This window comes from Notechis scutatus, chromosome 14, assembly GCF_049901735.1.
Source record: "Notechis scutatus isolate UNSWTSFEM ecotype Mainland chromosome 14, rNotScu1.2, whole genome shotgun sequence".
In the NCBI taxonomy this organism is placed as follows: Eukaryota; Metazoa; Chordata; class Lepidosauria; order Squamata; family Elapidae; genus Notechis; species Notechis scutatus.
In genome coordinates, this window is record NC_142022.1 from 5,596,573 (window position 1) to 5,619,175 (window position 22,603).

At 46.1% G+C, this 22,603-nt stretch overlaps 1 protein-coding gene across 2 annotated transcripts; it reads right to left on the bottom strand.

Moving 5' to 3' along the window:
- Positions 1-261: 261 nt before the first annotated feature.
- Positions 262-20,662, bottom strand: CFAP45 (cilia and flagella associated protein 45). 2 transcript variants are annotated; one of them, XM_026689733.2, is made up of 12 exons: positions 20,301-20,662; positions 18,429-18,560; positions 15,542-15,678; positions 13,296-13,440; positions 9,688-9,858; positions 9,330-9,508; positions 7,866-7,995; positions 6,206-6,352; positions 5,394-5,507; positions 3,434-3,627; positions 725-949; positions 262-421 (listed from the first exon to the last, which is right to left on the bottom strand). In XM_026689733.2, exons 1-12 carry the CDS (start codon positions 20,301-20,303, stop codon positions 352-354), a joined length of 1,647 nt encoding a protein of 548 aa, XP_026545518.1. In that variant the 5' UTR covers positions 20,304-20,662; the 3' UTR covers positions 262-351. The 2 variants fall into 2 exon arrangements, with proteins under 2 accessions (XP_026545518.1, XP_087799692.1); XM_087943566.1 differs by having other exon boundaries at positions 20,226-20,618.
- Positions 20,663-22,603: the final 1,941 nt, after the last annotated feature.

Genomic DNA, 22,603 nt, shown 5'->3' on the forward strand with positions numbered 1-22,603 from the left:
ATAATCAAATGCTAAAATATTAAGATGCTAAAATAAAATAATACTAAAATAAAATAATACTAAATTACAAAAAAACAATAAATACTGAAATAAAATACTAAAATAAAATGCATAAAATACTAAAATAAAATAATAAAATAAATAAAATAAAATAAATAAAATAAAAAGATAATAAAAATAAAAAAATAAAAACAACACCTGGCATTTTCGTGCACCTTAAACGTTTGGAATGAACGAAAGAATGAGCTGCACAGCGAGCCATCCAGAAATAGATCTATTCAAGTAAGGATAAGAAAATAAAACTCTAGGCTACACGTTGAGGGTTAACTAGTCAAAAACCGTCCCTGCGGCTCAGTGGATGGACTGAACGAAAGCTTTGCGTTCCACCTGCATACAGTATTTCTCAGGCAGCCCGGCGGCCCTGTGGAGAGAGAAAGGAGGAGGAGAAATTTCACCAACGGCTGAAACAAGGGCCTAGTCCTCATGGAGGGACAACACGCAAGGCAGCCCTCGACTTAAGGCTGGCTGCTTTGCGACCGTTGAGATGGATGACGGACCCAATGAAAGGTACCACATACCATTCCGGCACCATCCTGAGTAGCAGCCGCCAATTGGCCGGGGGTGGGGTGAGGTGGGTGGGTTGGATTGGATGACCTCCAAGGTCCCTTCCCTCTGTGTTTAAACCTGAACGTTCCCATTGTCTCCGGGAGTCGGTCGCGCTTACCGCAGCTCGTCCAGCTTCCTTCTCTTGATCTCGTTCAGGCGGTCGCTCCGCCGTCGGGCCTCCTCCTTCAGGCGCTTGCCCTCTTCGAAGATGGCGATGCGCTCCTGCACCTGCTTTTGCTGGTGTTCCCGCACCTGGCGCCGGAGCTCATCCGCGTGGGTCATCTGGAGGGCCACCCGGCGCTCGTGCTCCTTTCGCTCCTTCTCGATCTGCTCCCGCTGGATCCTGGGGGAGGAGAGAGAGAAGCGGCGGGCGCTGAAAGACAGCCTGGCAGCGAGCGAGGACTTAAAGAGAAGGTCGACCCCAGCGGTGGGGTTCAATGTTTTTTTTACTACCAGTTCTGTGGGCGTGGCTTTGGTGGGCGTGGCTTTGGTGGGCGTGGCAGAGGAAAGGATACTGCAAAATCCCCCTTCCATCCTCACCCCACTAACCTGCTTTCCAGCTCTGTTCTCCTATGCAGGGCAACCAAGGAAGACCCGGCCAATCAGCTGGGACTCGATGGGAGGCGGAGAATAGATATGGGGGCGGGGCCAGTCAGAGGCGGGATTGGCCGGTTCTCCAAACGACTCAAAATTTCCGCTACCGGTTCTCCAGGACTGGCTGAAAACCACCTCCGGTCTACCCGGGGGACGGAGAACCTCCACTTATGGCCACAAGGGAGCCCAGGGTGACCGTTCCCAAGTGAGTGTGGCCCAGTTTACGACCTTCATTGCCACGGTTGTTAAGTGAATCACTGCGGTTGTTAAGTCAGTAACGTTAAGTGAACCTGGCTTCCCCGTGGACTTGGCTCGTCCGTCGGTCGCCAAAGGGGATCATGTGACCCCGGGACCCTCTTAACTGTCATAAACCTGAGTTGCCAAGCCTCTGATATTTCGTCCCTGTGACTATGGGGGAAGCTGCAACGGTCGTAAGTGTGAAAAACGGCCGTAGGTCGCTTTTTCTCAGTGTCGTGGTAACTTTGGTTATTAAAATGAACGGTTTTTAAGTCGATAACTACCCATAATGTATTTTTTGGGGGGGAGAGGGAGACCTTCTCTGCCTCCTCCCTCCCCCAGTTAGTTGAACCCAATGCCCTGGGAGGATCCACGGGCTTATTTTTACAACGTTTCCCCATAGAAGGGAAAAGTCAATCTTATTCAACCTGCTGATCATCCATTTCGTCATCGATGACTCTTGCCAGCCTGCCTGGTTTGAGGATCTAACTGAATTTCCCCCCTTCCCAATCCGAAACTGACGTGTGACAACGAATTCATCGCGATGCCAATGGGTGGGACCCAATAGGACTTAGCCCAAATTAGCAATAGCACTTACACTTATATGCCGCTTCACGGTGCTTTTACGGCTCTCTCTAAGCGGTTTACAGAGCCAGTCTCTTGCCCCCAACAGTCCTCATTTTACCCACCTCGGAAGGACGGAAGGCTGAGTCAACCTGGAGCCTGCTGAGATTTGAACTGCCAAATTGCAGGCAGCTGGCAGTCAGCAGAAGGAGCCTGAAGTACCGCCCTCTAACCACTGCAGCACCGTGGCTCATTAAGAGCATATAAATTTATATTTTTGGCCCTAAAAAGCAAGCATAGTTCTGCTATCCTTGAACAGTTAAGTTTGCTTCAGGGCAGACGAAGACGGATGCAAAATTCCCATTTCACAAATGATTATCCGTCCTCTGAAACGATCTGCCGAGATTGGGGTTTATCAAATTTTAAGGGGTGAGGACTTCAACTCCCAGAATTCCCCAGCCAGCGTGTGGGTTGAAGTCGAGCCTTCTTAAAATGCATCTAGTATCATGTTTCTCAACCTTAACAATTCTAAGATGTGTGGATTTCAACTCCCAGAATTCCTTAGCTAACATGTCTGGGGAATTCTGGGAGTTGAAGTTAAGATGTGCATATTTCAACTCCCAGAATTCCCTAGATAACATGGGGAATTCCCTAGCTAACATGCCTGGGGAATTCTGGGAGTTGAAGTTAAGATGTGCATATTTCAACTCCCAGAATTCTCTAGTTAACATGGGGAATTCCTTAGCTAACATGCCTGGGGAATTCTGGGAGTTGAAGTTAAGATGTGCATATTTCAACTCCCAGAATTCTCTAGTTAACATGGGGAATTCCCTAGCTAACATGCCTGGGGAATTCTGGGAGTTGAAGTTAAGATGTGCATATTTCAACTCCCAGAATTCCCTAGATAACATGGGGAATTCCTTAGCTAACATGTCTGGGGAATTCTGGGAGTTGAAGTTAAGATGTGCATATTTCAACTCCCAGAATTCTCTAGCTAACATGTCTGGGGAATTCTGGGAGTTGAAGTTAAGATGTGCATATTTCAACTCCCAGAATTCCCTAGATAACATGGGGAATTCCTTAGCTAACATGCCTGGGGAATTCTGGGAGTTGAAGTTAAGATGTGCATATTTCAACTCCCAGAATTCTCTAGCTAACATGCCTGGGGAATTCTGGGAGTTGAAGTCCAACCTTTTAAAAATGTTTCTAATATCATGTTTCTTAGCAACTCTAAGATGTATGGATTTCAATGCCCAGAATTCCCCAACCAGTACGATTATCTGGGGAATTCTGGGAGTTGAAGTCCACACTTCTTAAAGTTACAGAGGTCAAGAAACGCTAAAATTAGACCAATCCTTCCCTCCTCCTCAGGGTTTATTCCCACCAGGACCAAAGGAAAAAAAAATTACAGCAAGGTGACCCCGTCCCCCACCTGACAATCCTTTCGAATTCTGCCCGGTCGCGCTGCACTTGGATGGCCAAACTGTGCTCCTTCTGTGCCACCTGCTCCAACCGGCTCTGTTTCAACATGGCTTCCGTCTGCAGCTTCTTCTGCACGGCGTCCTTCTCCTTCCGCCGCCACTCGCGCTCGGTGGCCTCCTGGTTGCGCTTGGCCCTCAGGGCGTGCTGGAGGGGCAGAGAATAAGAGAAGGACAAGAGTTGGAAGGAACCTCGGAGGTCTTCCAATCCAGCCCCCTGATCAAGCAGGAGATCCTATACCATTTCAAACAAGTGTCTGTCCAGCCTCTTCTTAAAGAACCTCCAGCGATGGAGCACCCACAATTCCTGGTGGCAAGCTGTTCCACTGGTTAATTGTCCTCACTGTTAGGAAGTTTCTCCTGAATTCCAGCTCACTTCTCTCCTGGATTGGTTTCCATCTGTTGCTTCTTGTTCTTCCTTCAAGTGCTTTGGAGAATAATTTGACCCCTTCTTCTTCTTTGTGGCAGCCCCTCAAACACTGGAAGGTTGCTATCATGTCACCCCTGGTCCTTCCTTTTCATTAGACTTGACACACTCAATTCCTGCAACGGTTCTTTATATATATATATATTTAGCCTCCAGTGCACTAATCCTCTTGGTTGCTCTTCTCTGCACTCTTTCCAGAGTCTCAGCCTCCTTTTTTATAGTGTGTTGACCAAAAATGGATGCAGGACTCTAGGTGTGGTCTTACTCTCTAATTAAGATTCTGTGCAATTCAGAAAACCCCTAAATCCAGGGGTGGGATTCTACCTGATCGGACCAGTTCTATAGAACCGGTTGTTAGGATTCTGCCCAGTTCGGAGAACCGGCAAATCGTGCCACGGGCTGGTCCTCTCCCCTCCCTGCCCACTTACTCTTTACCTGGCATGCGTGCCATCAAACTTGCCTGCATTTGGTAAGTTGCTATTTTTTCCTTTTTTCCCCCTCAGGCATCAGCTGTTCTGCTGTGCTGGAAATCATTGGATTTCTTGCTGTCTAGCTAATCTAAAAGCAGAGCTGAACCTTCCTTAGGACTGAAGCTTCTATTTTTCAGTGCAGACTCAGATAGCAGATTGCAGAACAATAGATCTCTAAGGGAATCTGTGATTCTGCGAGCAACTCAATCTGCCTGCCTGCTTGGCCTTGGTTTTAGGTAAAAGTTGCTCTTTTTTATAAAAAAATTCAATATTTACACAAATATTTACAATATTTACATACAAGCCACCCCCAGCCGGTCACATGACCACCAAGCCACGCCCACAAATTAGGCCACGCCCCACAGAACTGGTTGTTAAGAAATTTGAATCCCACCCCTGCCCAAATCCCACTCCTGGCTGGTCCCGCCCCTCCCAGGAGTCCCCACGTGGCCCGTTTTGGATGCAGAGCCTCCTTTCAAATCTCAGAATATTGGTAAAAAAAAAGTTATCACCGAGCCGACACACTTTCTCTTTCAGTTTCTTCCGTTCCGGAGCTGTCCCAACTTCAGCAGCTTTAATGGCTGCCTCTCCGCCGCCGGCAAAAAGGGCTTCTCCTGAATCGACCAGGGACTTTGCGGTGTCCCTGGGATCCACAGGATGTGCCCTTCACTATCACCGTCTCTACGGGACGGTTTAGGTCCGTTTGGACCGACCAGGGGGCGAAGATATCGGCTGCAGTCTCAGAGCCCCGAGATTGCAACCGTATCGTTGCGACGTCAGCTCCGTTTTCGCTGTCCCGGAGGCTCAAGGGAAGCCTCAGGAGCCTGGGGAGGGCAAAAACGCCCCCCTTCTTGCTGTGGTGCAGGAGGCCAACTAGGCCACACCCACCGATGGCCACGCCCACCCAGCAACCGGGCAGAGAACCCGTCGCTAAAACTTTTGGAAGCCCACCCCTGCCCCCTTTGGGTGGTCAAGCATGGGTAATCGAGGGGGAAGACCCCCAATATCAAACCGTACCTGTTCCGCTTGGTGATCCTGGGCTTTTTCCTGTAGGGCCCGCAGACGGGCTGTCTCCATTTCCTTCTCCCGGCGGGTCTTCTCCTGCTCGGCCTCGAATTCGGCTTCCCGTGCCTGCATTCAGGGAGAAAGGAACAACAGAGTTAACAGATTAAGGGATAAATCAAGAGTTGGAAGGGGCCTTGTAGGTCATCTAGTCCAACCTGCCCCTCCGCCCACTCTGATCTCCCACTCAGGAAAATTCTCCTTCGTTCCAGGATGGGATTTCTCTTTTAACGATCGTTCCACCTGTTGCTAACTGTCCTGACCTCAGGTCTTTGGGAGAATACGTTGAACCCCTTCATGGGCTTGGGGGGGCCAGTTGGACTGCAATGCCCAAAACTCCCCAGCTCCCAGCTCCCAATGCAATTCTGGGAGTTCTCGTCCCAACACAACCCTAGAGCGCCAAGTGGGGTGAACCTTCTCCCCACTCACGAGACTGCAGCAAATGATAGACTAGGACTGCAAAAAAATTGTCTAAGTCTCCAAAGATGACACTGCGGGCCACATTGGAAGGGCCCTTGGAGGTCTTCTAGCCCAACCCCCTGCTCGAGCAGGAGAAAAATCTGTGGGTTTTGTTTTTCACCTCAGCACCTTTGGTGGGAAGGGAATTCCGCCCCCTGGGAGCCACTCCAGAAAAGACCCCATCGAGCTTTCCCAACCATGTGTGTGTGTGTGTGTGTGTGTGTGTGTCTTTGGGGGACATGGTTCATTGGGAGAAGCCGTCGACGTCTAGGAGGGCTGGGCGGCTTCCAGCGACTCACACACCGTACCATTTTCTGTCGCTGGTACTCCAACACCCGCATGTCGGCCATCCTCTCCTGGTTCAGCTTCTCCTCTTTGCGTCTCTGGTTTTCGTCGTTGATGTTCCGGATCTCGGCCTGGATCCTCGAGCGTTCCAACCTACGGCGTTCCATTTCCTAGAGAAGATTAGAAAGGAAGGAAGGAAGGAAGGAAGGAAGGAAGGAAGGAAGGAAGGAAGGAAGGAAGGAAGGAAGAGAGAAAGAAGGCAGGCAGGCAAGAAAGAAAAAGACAGAAAGAAAGAAAGAAAGAAAGAAAGAAAGAAAGAAAGAAAGAAAGAAAGAAAGAAAGAAAGAAAGAAAGAAAGAAAGAAAGAAAGAAAGAAAGAAAGAAAGAAGAGAGGAAGAAAGAAAGAAGGAAGAGAAAGAAAGAAAAAGGAAGGAAGAGATGGAAGAAAGAGAGACAGAAGGCAGGCAGGCAAGCAAGCAGGCAAGCAAGCAAGCAAGCAAGAAAGAAAGAAAGAAAGAAAGAAAGAAAGAAAGAAAGAAAGAAAGAAAGAAAGAAAGAAAGAAAGAAGAAAGGAAGAAAAAAGAAGGAAGGAAGAGAAGAAAGGAAGAGAGAGAAAGAAGGCAGGCAGGCAAGCAAGCAAGCAAGCAAGAAAGCAAGAAAGAAAGAAAGAAAGAAAGAAAGAAAGAAAGAAAGAAAGAAAGAAAGAAAGAAAGAAAGAAAAAGAAGGAAGGAAGAGAAAGAAGGAAGAGAAAGAAAGAAAGGAAGGAAGAGAGGAAGAAAGAGAGACAGAAGGCAGGCAGAAAGAAAGGCAAAAAGCAAGCAAGCAAGAAAGAAAGAAAGAAAGAAAGAAAGGAAAGAAAGGAAAGAAAGAAAGCAAGAAAGAAAGAAGAAAGGCAAGAAAAAGAAGGAAGGAAGAGAAGAAAGGAAGAGAAGCAGAAGGCAGGCGGCAAGCAGGCAGGCAGGCAGGCAAGCAAGCAAGCAAGCAAGCAAGAAAGAAAGAAAGAATGAAAGAAAGAAAGAAAGAAAGAAGAAAGGAAGAAAAAAAGAAGGAAGAGAAAGAAGGAAGAGAAAGAAAGAAAAAGGAAGGAAGGAAGAGAAGAAAGGAAGAGAGAGAAAGAAGGCAAGCAAGCAAGCAAGCAAGAAAGAAAGAAGAAGAAAGAAACAAAGAAAAAGACAGACAGACAGACCTCATGACAGGTCCTCGTCTGTCCTAAAGTCTCTTATCATCTGGTGATGCCATTTCCCTTGAAAATTCAGATAAACCGTGCAATGACAGGTTTACGAGTTTTCTTTCCACCTAGCCTGAAAAAATCGACCACAACCCACAGTCTGCAGTTCCATCTCAGCCTGCTTCATAAGGGTTTTCCTGCTTGCTTCTAACTTTGCTTGAGACCCCCCCTTGTTTATTGACACATTTATTTGTATCCCGCCTTTATTATGTTTACAAATAACTCGAGGTGGCGAACATATCCATATAGCTTCTTCCTCCTATTTTCCTCACAACAACCCTGTGAGGTGGGCTGGGCTGAGAAAAAGGGACTGGCCCAACGTCACCCAGTGGGCTTTCGTGCCTAAAACAGTGCTAGAACTCACCGTCTCCCAGTGATTGGCCCAAAGTCACCCAGCCGGCTTTCCTAGCGGGACTAGACCTCATTCCTCTCCCCATTTGCTTCTGGGCCTCACCCTCTCATCTTCAAACTGCAGCCGTTCCAGGTACTCCAGCATGTCCTGGGCCTCTTGGTCACGTTGCTCAGCCTTCATCGCTCGCATTTCCTCGTTCTTCTCGATCTGTTCGATGAGGTGGCGCCTTCCCCTAGACAAGATGAGAGAGAGAAGCGGGGGGCTCCAGGGAAGCCGCTTGCCAACTCCCAGATTTCCCCAGCTAATGGGCTTTGAGATGTCTGGACTTCGACTCCCAGAATTCCTCATCTGCAGGCTTTAAAATTGGTGGACTTCCACTCCCAGAATCCCCCAGCCTGCATGCTTTAAGAGGGGTAAACTTTCACTCCCAGAATTCCCCATCCGCATGCTTTAAAATAGGTGGACTTCAACTCCCAGAATTCCCCATCCGCATGCTTTAAAATAGGTGGACTTCAACTCCCAGAATTCCCCATCTGCATGCTTTAAAATAGGTGAACTTCGACTCCCAGAATTCCCCATCTACATGCTTTAAAATAGGTGGACTTCAACTCCCAGAATTCCCCATCTACATGCTTTAAAATAGGTGGACTTCCACTCCCAGAATTCCCCATGTACATGCTTTAAAATAGGTGGACTTCGACTCCCAGAATTCCCCATCTACATGCTTTAAAATAGGTGGACTTCGACTCCCAGAATTCCCCATCTACATGCTTTAAAATAGGTGGACTTCCACTCCCAGAATTCCCCATCTACATGCTTTAAAATAGGTGGACTTCCACTCCCAGAATTCCCCATCTACATGCTTTAAAATAGGTGGACTTCGACTCCCAGAATTCCCCATCTACATGCTTTAAAATAGGTGGACTTCGACTCCCAGAATTCCCCATCTACATGCTTTAAAATAGGTGGACTTCAACTCCCAGAATTCCCCATCTGCATGCTTTAAAATAGGTGGCTTCCACCCCCAGAATTCCCTGGCAAGCATACGTTAAGATGGGTGGACTTCCACTCCCAGAATTCCCCATCTACATGCTTTAAAATAGGTGGACTTCAACGTCCAGAATTCCCTGGCAAGCATACATTAAGATGGGTGGACTTCAACTCCCAGAAGTCCCACGCCAGCACACTTTAAAGACGTCTGCACCAAGCAGGCCAGCTGGGGAATTCTGGGCGTTGAAGTCCACCCCCTCTTAACGTTGGCCAGTTTGACACAGACTCTTCTAGGGGCTGCAGTCCTCTTTGACTTTCTCGGCGAGAGATTTCATCTCACGCCTGACGTTTCCTCCCCAGTCCTTGTAGTACGATATGGCGGGATGTGGAGGCATTTTTTATTTATTTTTTTAAACGTGGGATGAAATAAAGTCTTGTTTAATCAGAAAACCGCTTTGAGAGGGCTGTAAAGCACTGTAAAGTGGTATATAAGCCTAAGCGCTACTGCTACGGCTATGGATTGGCAGGCTTGCGCCAGATCCTGGCTAGAAAGAAGAGCAAAGTTGGTTCCTTCACCTGTACAGTTCTTCTTTCCTCTTCCGTTCCAGTTCATCCTGCATCTGGTTGGCCTTCTGCCTCTCGACCTCCATCAGGTGGTCTACTCTCATCTCCTCCCCACTCATCTCCTTGTCGATCTGCTTCTTCTCCAGGATTTGAGCGTCCCGGATGGCGTGGCACTTGGCTTCGAGGATAATCTGCCCAAGAGAGACGGTAGGCCCTTAACTTACAAACGGTTCGCTTAGTGACCAAAGTTACAGTGGCACCGAAAAAAAGGGACTTTCCCCCCCCCAGCTTTGCAGCATCCCCACGGATGTGTGATCAAAATTCAGACGTTGGACTGGATGACCTCACAAGGCCCCTTCCTCCTGCCCACCTCGCCGAGCGTTTTGATCTCGTCTTCCTGCTCCATCCGGAGGTTGTTCGCCCGGTCTAAGAGGTACTGAGCTCGTTTCTTGGCCTCCTCTTCCAGGTCGTTGAGCTTCTCGTTTTTCTTCCGTAGGATCTCCTTCAGCTTCATGGATTTCTTCCGCTCGTTCACGGCCACCTGTGGGCGAGGAGACGAGGAAGCTGTTTGGGTGAGCCCCCTCGACTTGGGGTTCGCAGCCTGGAACTCATACCGGGAAAAACGCCTCCGCTTTCCTTTTGGGCGGGTGGACCTGCCCTGTTTCAAGGAAATCCTTCTTGCCAGGATCATAATTGACAAGATCGACAATGAAGTCAGACTGAGAGCAAGTTAAATGATGCACCAAAATTGATTAGAGGGAAAAAAAGAACTGGGAAAATTATGTTTCTTCATCATTGGCACCTACCTTATCTTGGAAGACAAAACTCAACCAAAACTCGCCCAAAAGAGGGGCTTTGAGAGGGATCTATCTATCTATCTATCTATCTATCTATCTATCTATCTATCTATCTATCTATCTATCTATCTATCTCATTGTATATATCTACATCTTTCTCTTCTATCTATCTATCTATCTATCTATCTATCTATCTATCTATCTATCTATCTATCTATCTATCTATCTATCTATCTATCTATCTATCTCATTGTATATATCTACATCTTCTCTTCTATCTATCTATCTATCTATCTATCTATCTATCTATCTATCTATCATCTATCTATCTATCTATCTATCTATCTATCTCATTGTATATATCTACATCTTTCTCTTCTATCTATCTATCTATCTATCTATCTATCTATCTATCTATCTATCTATCTATCTATCTATCTATCTCCTAGGTCCCTCTCCTTTGAGAGGGATGGACCCATCTATTTACCTCCTCATCTGTCCTTTAATCTACCTCTTAATCTATGTCTATTTATCCATCTCATTCTGTCCGATAGAGATGGATAGAGATAGATTAAGAGATAGTTTAAAAGATAGATGAGGAGATAGATAGATGATAGATAGAAATGGATAAATAGAAATAGATTAAGAGATAAAGAGATGAGGGATATAGAGATAAAGAGGTAAAGAGGTACATAGATTAATAGATGAGGACATAGATGGATAAATGTAGATGGATAGGCAGACATACAAGAGAGAAATGGATAGAGATATTAGGTAGGTAGGTAGGTGGGTAAATAGATGATAGGCAATAGATAGACAATAGATAAATAGGTAGGTAGGTAGGTAGGTATAGAAAGAAAGAAAGAAAGAAAGAAAGAAAGAAAGAAAGAAAGAAAGAAAGAAAGAAAGAAAGAAAGAAAGAAAAAAGAAAGATAGATAGATAGATAGATAGATAGATAGATAGATAGATAGATAGACAGACAGATAGATAGATAGATAGGCAGGCAGGCAGGCAGGCAGGCAGGCAGGCAGAGACATAGAGAGACAGATGTAGAAGTAAAGAAAAAAGAAGAAGAAAAGAAGGGAACACAATTCAACAAATCTAATTTAGATGGGACGTATTTGAAGCTCAACCAGGAATATCGGCCAATGTGAAATATTATTCATCTGCCAAATTACTGCTTATTGGTGGCAGGACACCATACTTTAGTTTACTTTAATTGCCTCCCCACTTAAAAACACGATAATCACCACCTTCTTTCTTATTTAACTTGCCGTCAAAGTTGTTTCCACTTCACTACAGTCTGGAATAAACAAACATTTATACCAACGCTACAATGAGTGATGATTGAGCGCGGAGGAATGCGGCGGAGAGCAACATCAAGCCGCTTGGGAATAACCTGCCAATTAGCTTCCTGACAGCTCAGAGAAGGTTTTGAAAATGGGAAACGGGAGAGGCCCAAAACAGGCTTTGTTCCTTGGTGAAAGAAAGAAAGAAAGAAAGAAAGAAAGAAAGAAAGAAAGAAAGAAAGAAAGAAAGAAAGAAAGAAAGAAAGAAAGAAAGAAGGAAGGAAGGAAGAAGGAAGGAAGGAAGGAAGAAAGAAGGAAGGAAGAAAAAGAAAGAAAGAAAGAAAGAAAGAAAGAAAGAAAGAAAGAAAGAAAGAAAGAAAGAAAGAAAGAAAGAAAGAAAGCCAGGGTCTTGGGGAGTGGAGGAGTCTCTGTGGGTTTGGAGATGTTAAACAGCTCAAAGTGACTGACTCCAGATGACAATCACTTAAATACGACAGTCACTTAAAAGGTAATTACAATCCCAGGTTGCATCAACAGAAGCATAGAATCAAAATCACGTGAAGTATTAATATTGCTTTATAAACCCTTAGTAAGGCCACAGCTGGAATAATGCATCCAGTTTTGCTCACCATATTACATAAAAAGAGGGTGAGACTTTGGGGAAAAAAAAGTGCAGAGAAGAGCAGCTAGGATGATTGAAGGCCGGGGGGTGGGGGGGAGGGGGGAATCGTTCTGGTATTTGAGGGGCTGCCACAAAAAAGGGAGGTCAAATTATTCTCCAAAGCACCTTGAAGGCAGGACAAGAAACAACGGATGGAAATTGACCAAGGAGAGAAGCATCTTGGGATTAAGGAGGAATTTCCTGACAGTGAGGACCATTAACCAGTGGAACTGCTCGCCACCAGAAGCTGCGGATGTTCTCCATCACTGGAGGCTTCCAAGAAGAGTTTGGACAATGCTTTGTCTGGACTGGCGTTGTGTCCTGTTCGAGCGGGAGGTTGGACTAAATGACCTTCGATCTCCCTTCCGACTCTTGTTATATTGCTATTCTGTTAATTAAAGGAAGATCCAACCTGGAACTAAGGAGAAAATTTCTGACAGGGAGGACAATTCACCAGCGGAGCAGCTTGCCACCAGAAGTTGTAAGTGCTCCATCGCTGGAGGTTCTTAAGAAGAGATTGGATAGCCTCTTGTCTGGAATGGGATAGACTCTCCTGCTTCAGCAGGGGGCTGGACTAGAAGACCTCCAAGGTCCCTTTCCAGCTCTATTCTGATTGATTGACTCCAAAAATTGGCAAGTCCCTTTGAAGGAGCATCACTGCAATCTCAGCTATATGTGTAGTCCTGAACTTAAACAGCAGTTCATTTCATGACCACTCAGAGTTACAACGGGGCTGAAAAAGCGATTTATGACGGTTTTTCACACTTAGCAGCACCTCGTGGTCCAGGGGATGAAAAGTAAGATGCTTGGCAACGGGTTCATACTTATGGCCGTTGCCCCTTTGTGACCTTCTGACAAGGAAAAAATCAATGGGGGAGCCAGAATCGCTTTCCCAACCGTGCGACTGATCTAACGACTGCAGGGATTCGCTTGACAGTCGTGGCAAGGAAGGTTGCAAAACTCACTTAAACGAACGCCTCTCTAAGCAACAGAAAGATTTGGCCTGGATCGCAGTTGTAAGTCGAGGACTGCCTGTGGTCGGTTCTTGGGGAAGTTTTGAGGGGCTTTCTGTGTAAGCCTCGTTTTTCGGAGGCGAGTTAAAAAAAAAAAGATCTTTGGTTGGGCTGCTCAGAAAGAGAAAATGCAGAGCAACAGAGTTGGAAGGGCACCTCAGAGGTCTTCTAGCCCAACCCCCCCCCCGAGGTGATTTTTTTTTTTTAACAGACTTACAATGGTGGCTTCTCGCTCTGCCCTGGCAACCGCTTGCTGGGCCTCCTGTTCCTCCTTCGTCAGGACTCGAGAGGATTCCTTAATCCGCCGAAAATCCTCAGGGCTGATGATCAGAGATTCTCCTGAGGGATCCACCGTGGGGACGCTGGGGGGGGGGGGGGATGGAGAAAGCCAGAATCAGCCAAGCATTGCAACTAGGAGGGACAAAATCCATCAAATATAGCTTGTCCTCACCTTACGACCACAACGGAGCCCAAAATTTACGTCATGCGAGACAGTTATTAAATGCATTTTGCTATTTCACTACCTTTCTTGCCACTGTTGTTAAGTGAATCACTGCAGTTGTTAAATTGGCAACATGGTTGTTAAGTGAATCTGGCTTGCTCATCGGAAGGTCGCCAAAGGGGATCACGTGACACCCTCCTGGGAGACGCTGCGACCATCATAAATATGAGCCAGTGGCTAAGCCTCCAAGCATAAATCACATTAACCACAGGGAATGCTTCAACAGCCGTTAAGTGCGGGGGAAAAAAATGGTCGTAGCTCACTCCTTTTCAGCAACGTCGTAGCTTTGAACGGTCACTAAAGCGAGCTGTCATAAGTTGAGGACTCCTTTTGTTTTATCCAGAGTGGACCTTCTCATTTAACATTTCGTCCTCAGCATCTCTCAATCCAGAGATGCTCGGGGTTGAGCAGTCAGAAACAGGCAGGGAGTCCTCGACCTTACAACCGCTTGTCAGAAGGCCGTTTGAAATGGCTGAAAAAAACCGGACGTAACAGGTGATCGGGGCAATTCATTTCCCCAAGCAGCCATAGGGTCAGGGCTCCGGCAGTGACCCCCCCCATTTAAATCATGAGTCTCGAGCCAAACTTCCAAAACTTAAAGAGGATTTATTAGGAGTAACCATGCTGGCACTGCCTGGGTGTAGCCGACTCTGAGGCACATCGTTCACTGTCACCCTTGACCCTGGTTTTCCCTCCACCCCTGGGTGTATCATAATTCATATTCTCCAATGGGACACCTCCATAGCCCAGAGTCATCATCAATCGTGCTCTCCAGTTAGAATTTTGTGCTGCAGAAACTTCGGTCACCTAGAAACTATCTTTGAAAACATTTATGGAATGCAAGCTGCCTACTGCTTCCCCCCTCCCTTTCTGTTGGCAACTCTAAAAGATCACAGAAGTATTTTATGAGTCGACAGGTAGGAGAAACTGAGGCTGTTGTGGAAGGCTGAGCCCACGGGCTGAACTTAAGTCTGCTGATGGTGTTCCAGGTGTTGAGGGAGGAAGGAGCACGGGGCCTCACCTGGCGGCCGGTTTTCTGCCGCAGGTGTGCAAATCCTCTTCCTCTTGCCTCAAGGGATACATTTGGCTGCTTCTTCCCCGTCCCTTGCGGCACCTTTATTTACATTTAATTTCCTAACTGCCAACTGACTTCACGTGGGCCAGACATGGATTTCCTAATGTGGCCAGAGGCTGCAAAACACCCGAGGTCTCTTGTATTTCCTTCCTTTTTTGTTATTGCAAGCCACTTAGGGCAGCCGCCACAGTGAGACAGGCGGCAAATAAATGTAGCCTATAAATAAATATCTGTGGGCGATGGGTCGGCCAAGTGCTTCCTAGAGGGAGCTGTAGAAAGGAGATCTCAAAGGTGCCTTTTCAGGAGGCAACAGGACTTTATTTTTTCTTTCGAAGACGTTTCGCTTCTTATCCAAGAAGCTTCTTCAGCTCTGGCAGGATAGTGAGAGAATGGAAGGATTTATACTCCTCGCAGACAGCTGGTCATTTGCATCCTTTTTAGAGGGCCGTTGAGGCCGCTGGGAGGTTGATCTGTGTCCTCGGGGGTCACTTGAGTGACGCAAATGGTTCCTGCAGTCTGCCATTTTTCCTCTGGAAATCTATTCCTCCACCCACGCCCTTCAAAGCCCCAAATTATATAGCTAAAAGTCTGTAGAGATTCTTAGTCGTCCTTTTAGCTATACAATTCCAGAGGAAAAAGGGCAGACTACTGTCTGCAAGGAGTATCACTCCTTCCGTTCCCCACCGTCCTGTTAGAGCAGAAGAAGCTTCCTGGATGAGAAGCGAAATGTCTTCAAAAGAAGAAAAAAACAAGAAAGTCCAATTGTCTCCTGAGGAAAAAAAGCACCTTTGGGACAATCGTGATCTGGATGGCGGAGAATCTCTACGGGAAGAGGAGTAAAGCCAGAGTTGGAAGTCGGGGGGTACAAGATGCCGGGTGGACTTACACCAGGTCCCGAATGAGGTCTCGAGTAATAAGCCGGATGGTCTCGGGCTTGCGTCCCCATCCCAGGGGCTTCCCTCTTGCTGAACCTGCATCGTGAAGGATCACAACGGGGCTGCCAGGGCGGGAAAGTTGCACGTTCTAGAAAGGAGGGAAAGATGCTCAGAATGTCTTCGGAAAGTCATGGGGAGGGATCGAAAAACATGCGTAATTACACTTTTTATTATATTTACCAATAACTTGAGCCGGCCAACATATCCAACACACTTTCCTCCTCCTGTTTTCCTCACAACAACAACCCTGTGAGGTGGGGCTGGGCTGAGAAAAAGGGATTGGCCCACTCAATGTCACCCTTTCATGCCTAAGGGGGACTAGAACTCACCCTCTCCTGGTGATTGGTCCAAAGTCACCCAATCAGCTTTCGTGCCTAAACCAGTACTAGAACTCACCCTCTCCCGGTGATTGGTCCACAGTCACCCAATCAGCTTTCGTGCCTAAACCAGTACTAGAACTCACCCTCTCCCGGTGATTGGTCCACAGTCACCCAATCAGCTTTCGTGCCTAAACCAGTACTAGAACTCACCGTCTTTCGGTGATTGGCCCAAAGTCACCCAATCAGCTTTCGTGCCTAAACCAGTACTAGAATTCAGCGTCTCCCGGTGATTGGTCCAAAGTCACCCAATCAGCTTTCGTGCCTAAACCAGTACTAGAACTCACCCTCTCCCGGTGATTGGTCCACAGTCACCCAATCAGCTTGTGCTAAACCAGTACTAGAACTCACCATCTCCCGGTGATTGGTCCAAAGTCACCCAATCAGCTTTCGTGCCTAAACCAGTACTAGAACTCACCCTCTCCCGGTGATTGGTCCACAGTCACCCAATCAGCGTGCCTAAACCAGTACTAGAACTCACCATCTCCCGGTGATTGGTCCAAAGTCACCCAATCAGCTTTCGTGCCTAAACCAGTACTAGAACTCACCGTCTCCTGGTGATTGGTCCAAAGTCACCCAATCAGCTTTCATGCCTAAACCAGTACTAGAATTCACCGTCTCCTGGTGATTGGTCCAAAGTCACCCAATCAGCTTTTGTGCCTAAACCAGTACTAGAACTCACCGCCTCCCGGTGATTGGTCCAAAGTCACCCAATCAGCTTTTGTGCCTAAACCAGTACTAGAATTCAGTCTCCTGGTGATTGGCCCAAAGTCACCCAATCAGCTTTCATGCCTAAACCAGTACTAGAACTCACCGTCTCCCGGTGATTGGTCCAAAGTCACCCAATCAGCTTTCGTGCCTAAACCAGTACTAGAACTCACCATCTCCCGGTGATTGGTCCAAAGTCACCCAATCAGCTTTCATGCCTAAACCAGTACTAGAACTCACCGTCTCCCGGTGATTGGTCCAAAGTCACCCAATCAGCTTTTGTGCCTAAACCAGTACTAGAATTCAGTCTCCTGGTGATTGGCCCAAAGTCACCCAATCAGCTTTCATGCCTAAACCAGTACTAGAACTCACCGTCTCCCGGTGATTGGTCCAAAGTGACCCAATCAGCTTGTGCCTAAACCAGTACTAGAACTCACCGTCTTTCGGTGATTGGCCCAAAGTCACCCAATCAGCTTTCGTGCCTAAACCAGTACTAGAACTCACCGCCTCCCGGTGATTGGTCCAAAGTCACCCAATCAGCTTTCGTGCCTAAACCAGTACTAGAACTCACCCTCTCCCGGTGATTGGCCCAAAGTCACCCAATCAGCTTTCGTGCCTAAACCAGTACTAGAACCCACCGTCTCCCGGTGATTGGCCCAAAGTCACCCAATCAGCTTTCGTGCCTAAACCAGTACTAGAACCCACCGTCTCCCGGTGATTGGCCCAAAGTCACCCAATCAGCTTTCGTGCCTAAACCAGTACTAGAACTCACCATCTCCCGGTGATTGGTCCAAAGTGACCCAATCAGCTTTCGTGCCTAAACCAGTACTAGAACTCACCGTCTTCGGTGATTGGCCCAAAGTCACCCAATCAGCTTTCGTGCCTAAACCAGTACTAGAACTCACCGTCTCCCGGTGATTGGTCCAAAGTCACCCAATCAGCTTCGTGCCTAAACCAGTACTAGAACTCACCGTCTCCCGGTGATTGGTCCAAAGTCACCCAATCAGCTGTGCCTAAACCAGTACTAGAACTCACCGTCTCCCGGTGATTGGTCCAAAGTCACCCAATCAGCTTTCGTGCCTAAACCAGTACTAGAACTCACCGTCTCCCGGTGATTGGTCCAAAGTCACCCAATCAGCTTTCGTGCCTAAACCAGTACTAGAACTCACCTCTCCCGGTGATTGGTCCAAAGTCACCCAATCAGCTTTCGTGCCTAAACCAGTACTAGAACTCACCGTCTCCCGGTGATTGGTCCACAGTCACCCAATCAGCTTTCGTGCCTAAACCAGTACTAGAACTCACCGTCTCCTGGTGATTGGTCCAAAGTCACCCAATCAGCTTTCGTGCCTAAACCAGTACTAGAACTCACCGTCTCCTGGTGATTGGCCCAAAGTCACCCAATCAGCTTTCATGCCTAAACCAGTACTAGAACTCACCGTCTCCCGGTGATTGGCCCAAAGTCACCCAATCAGCTTTCGTGCCTAAACCAGTACTAGAACTCACCGTCTCCCGGTGATTGGCCCAAAGTCACCCAATCAGCTTTCATGCCTAAACCAGTACTAGAACTCACCATCTCCTGGTGATTGGCCCAAAGTCACTGAGCCAGTTTTCATATCTAAGGTGGGACTAGAACTCACCCTAGAATTCATGGGGAGGGATTTTAAAAATGTGTCATTAAACAATTTCATTCCCATCTCTTCCAGGTCTTATTCCATTCTAAGACCTCGGATCCCAGCACCCTCCTTGCCCTCACCTTGGAAAGCCCAAAGAGGCTCTCGTCGACTTCCGAACTTGCAGCCTTGGTCCGGTAACGGGTGCGAGAATGAGACCTGGATCTGGCTGAGGAAGCGTTGGACGAGCTGCCCAACGAACACACACTGCTCGGCTGCGGGGAAGGAAGAACGAACGTGTGAATACAAAGACACGTGTTCGAAAGACCCATGGATCCGAGTTGCTCGGTGAGTCTTCTTAAAAGCGTGACCCACGACTGAGGCCAGAATTTCTACTGCTAATCAAGACAGTTGTTAAGTGAATCACGCTCCAGTTTTTTTGCAACTCACTGCAGTTGTTAAGTGAATTATGCAGTCGTAAAGCAAATCCGCCTTCTCCCATTGCTTGTTGGAAGCTGGAAAGCTCCTGAATGCTGATCATATGACTCCAGGATGCCACAATCTTTATAAATACATTTCGGTTGCTAAATGCCTGAATTTTGATCGTGCGACTGTGGGAACGCTGCGTAAGGGTGAGGACTGGTTGTAAGTCACTTCCCCCCCGCCCCAAGTATTATTATTAATAGTATTTGTGGTCTGTTCCCAACCCAAGGAAATCAGAACTGGCAGTTCTTTAGAGGTGCTGCCTTCATTTGCATTACCTTCTTCCCAAGAATCAAAGATGTTGCATTTGCACAAACAGGATATCTGTGGATCTAAGCAGTGTCATCTTTGGCAACTGGCAGATGGAAATCTTGTCCATACACAGATTTTCTAAGTGCCATCCAATTTTTTTTTAATTTTTAGTTTTCATTTTGATATGGTACTTAGTGTGCCACTAGATAACCATTAGGGTTTATGAGATAATATTTCAGTTTCGATGATCAGATCTTGATGCTTTCTGATCCCGTCCCATTCTTTACCCCTTACTCCCCTGATATTTCTATATCAATTATTCACACTTTCTTCTTTTCAACCAGAGTTATCTCTGCCATGTTATGAGTTGTTATTATTATTAGCGTGTTACGTGAGGCTCTTTCGTTAGCTTATGATAAAATGCATGGTGTGAATCCAGAAAAATCTGGGAATCCTTGGATGCAGGCTAAGGGATGGGTAGGTGAATGCAACCCTTAAATCTTGTATTAACCAAATTTTCTTTTCTTTTCTTGTCTTTTCTGCAAATTGGCTCTGCCACCAAGAAATAAACCAATTCATCTTTATCTCTCTTATGAAGGCAACTAGCCAGTGTTTGGCTGGCTTGGTTCCCCCTGTGGGGAATGCTTCCAGCCACAGCAGATCTGCAAAGCATTTAAAACATCAAAGTTAAATTAAATTAAATTATGAAATTAAATTAAATTAAATTATGAAATTAAACTAAATTATGAAAATAAATTATGAAATTAAATTAAACCAAATTCACCCAGAGCTACCCTGTGGTAGGATGGGTGGCTAATAAAATGAATGAACAAGTGAGTGAGTGAGTGAGTGAAGGAAGGAAGGAAGGAAAAGGGAGGAAGAAGGAAGGAAAGAAGAAGGAAGGAAAAAGGGAGGAAGAAAGGAAGAAAGAAAAGAAAGAAGAAAACTATCTGAAATATCAAAGAATTAAAACACCCTGCTGCTAATAACCCATTCATTTCTATTTATGATATTTGCCCAACGCAAAAGTTTGAGGCTAAGACGGGCGTTAAAAAAACACATAAATTCATTTCAAAATAATTTTAAAAAGCGGCAATGATTTGGTACTAAGGAATGGGCAGGGGGGTCTCTGAGCATGTGCAGAGGGGCTTGGGCGGCTTTCCTTAACAACGGCCCTCCTGGGATAGGCACGGGTCGAACGGTACCCCGTCGTCGGATGAGCCGATCAGCCCGGCGTCTCTCGGGCGAAGCGGGGGAAATGAAGCTCCGGCGGGTCTCACCATCTCCGCTACTGCCGCCGCCTCCGCAGCCCGGCTCCGCGTGTTTGCCGGTCGCCATGGCAACGGCGCTCTCAGCCGCCATGACGACGGGGAGACTAGTCGCGTGGCGGAAGTGACGTAGATTTCCCGTCTTTCTTTCCAATCCCCCTTTCCCTCAGACGTTGCTCCCCTCGGCCTCGGCCTCGCTCCCTCCCGGCCCGAGCGGGACCGGAGTGAAAAGCGAGCGGTGCGGTGACGGGGGTCTCTCGAGTTGTCAAAAAACCGCCGTTTCTCCCGTCGGGACGAAATTCGTCTTTAACGGCATTTCCGTCTCCGAAACGGCATTTCGAGTCCGCATAGATCTACTAATTGTAGAGAGACGCATCGCCTGCTCGGGAGGCGGAGTTTCCGAGATGTTTCTTTCCTCGCCAACGCCACGTGGGTGTTTACATTCGAGGCGACTAATAGGTGAGTGTATATAATACAGGCAGCGCTTCTCTGCATTGCAATATGCATGTCTAAAAATGCTTGTATAAATGCGTGTAAGAATAATAAACAGATGAGTATCAATGGGGATTAATCCCTTTTTATTATACCTGTATAATATGTATACGTTTACATACAAACGTTAATCCAATGTAATCCAATTCAAATCTAGATGATCCTTCCGTATTCCGCTGTTTTATCTAAATGCTTTTATCTGCTTTTATCCTGCTTTTTTTAAAATATGTGTATAGTTTTCATTCCCCTTCTTTTTCTCTTTTTTCCTTAGTTTCTACCTTTTACTGGTTTATGTAATTTCGGTGTACTGAAAAATTCTAGGTTTTAATTATACATATATATGTATTGCACCGACTCCACCTTGAATTAAGGGATTATAGGATGGCAAAAGGAGAGCTATGTCTGTGGGTGTGTGTTTATATATATATATATATATATATATATATATATATATATATATGTATATTATGTATGTATGTGTATGTGTATGTATGTATGTATGTATGTGTATATATATATATATATATATATATATATATATATATATATATATATATATATATATATATATATATATATATATATATATATATATATATATATATATATATAACGTGTGTGTGTAGTGTGTGTATGTATGTATGTATGTATGGTATTCAGCTTTGTTCGGGTATTTTCCCACCTCATTATAGTTGTGCTTTTAAAGTTGTAGCAACGTTTCACAGAATCTCATCTGCCATCATCAGGACTTCTGTATTGACAGATGACACAATCAAAGCCTGATGATGGCAAATGAGATTCTGCCGAAACGTTGCTACAACTTTAAAAGCACAACTACAATATGTGGGAAAATACCTGAACAAAGCTGAATACCTATACATGTAAGTACCACGAAAACTTAAGAATATATAGATAGATAGAGAGAGAGAGAGAGAGAGAGAGAGAGGCCTCTAAGCGAGATGGGTGGCATAAAAATTTCATAAATAAATTAGAATTTTTCAATGCAGTAAAATCTATGTACAAAAAAGAAAGATAAAGAGAAAAAGAATGAATGACAATATGTTATGTCTTCTGACCTTCTTTCTATCCAGTAGTGTAATTATCATTCTTTTTTCAATCTCTTTGTCCCTTTTTAATCCTCACACCCAGAAACAATCAATTTTCAATCAATTCTCTTCTTTCAACGAAAAGCCCCTATAATTAATTATCTGGTGTGAATGCAGCCTGTGCATTATTTCGTTTCCTCACTGTTTTCCTGTATTCATGAGAAGTTGTGATTGAAAACAAAACAAAGCATTATTATTTTAAACTTTATGCACTGGCGCTTGCAGTGGCAGGAATTTTTTACTGCAGCTCAGCTCCCAGCCTGCCAGGCTCTTGTTATTATTGTCAACATTACAAAACGTGGATTGTGTCGAAAGATTTGATTTCACAAATAAATGTCATGAGTAGAATTGGACAGCGATGGTGAAATTCAGGAAAGCGGTGGCGGTTTGCACCGGGTCGGGCGAACTGGTTGCCAGGATTTGGCGTGGGTCACTGAATTGGTAGTAAGTTCTGGCTGGCCGCGCCCCCGACCTGGTTGCCCTCCCACCCGATGCTCGCTCACCCCGCCTGCCTGACATTCGCATAAAGTATCTCTTTCTTTTTTCCCCCCTACATATGATCAGCTGTGTTGGGATTCCCCTTGCTGAGGCCCAGGAAGGCAAAAAATGGCTCAGGATGCCCACCCGCTCCATTTTTTTGCCTTCCTGAGCATCAGAGGAGCCTTATTTCTCCACACAGTTGAGAAAGTCCAGAAATATTTCGCAAGAAGAGTTCTC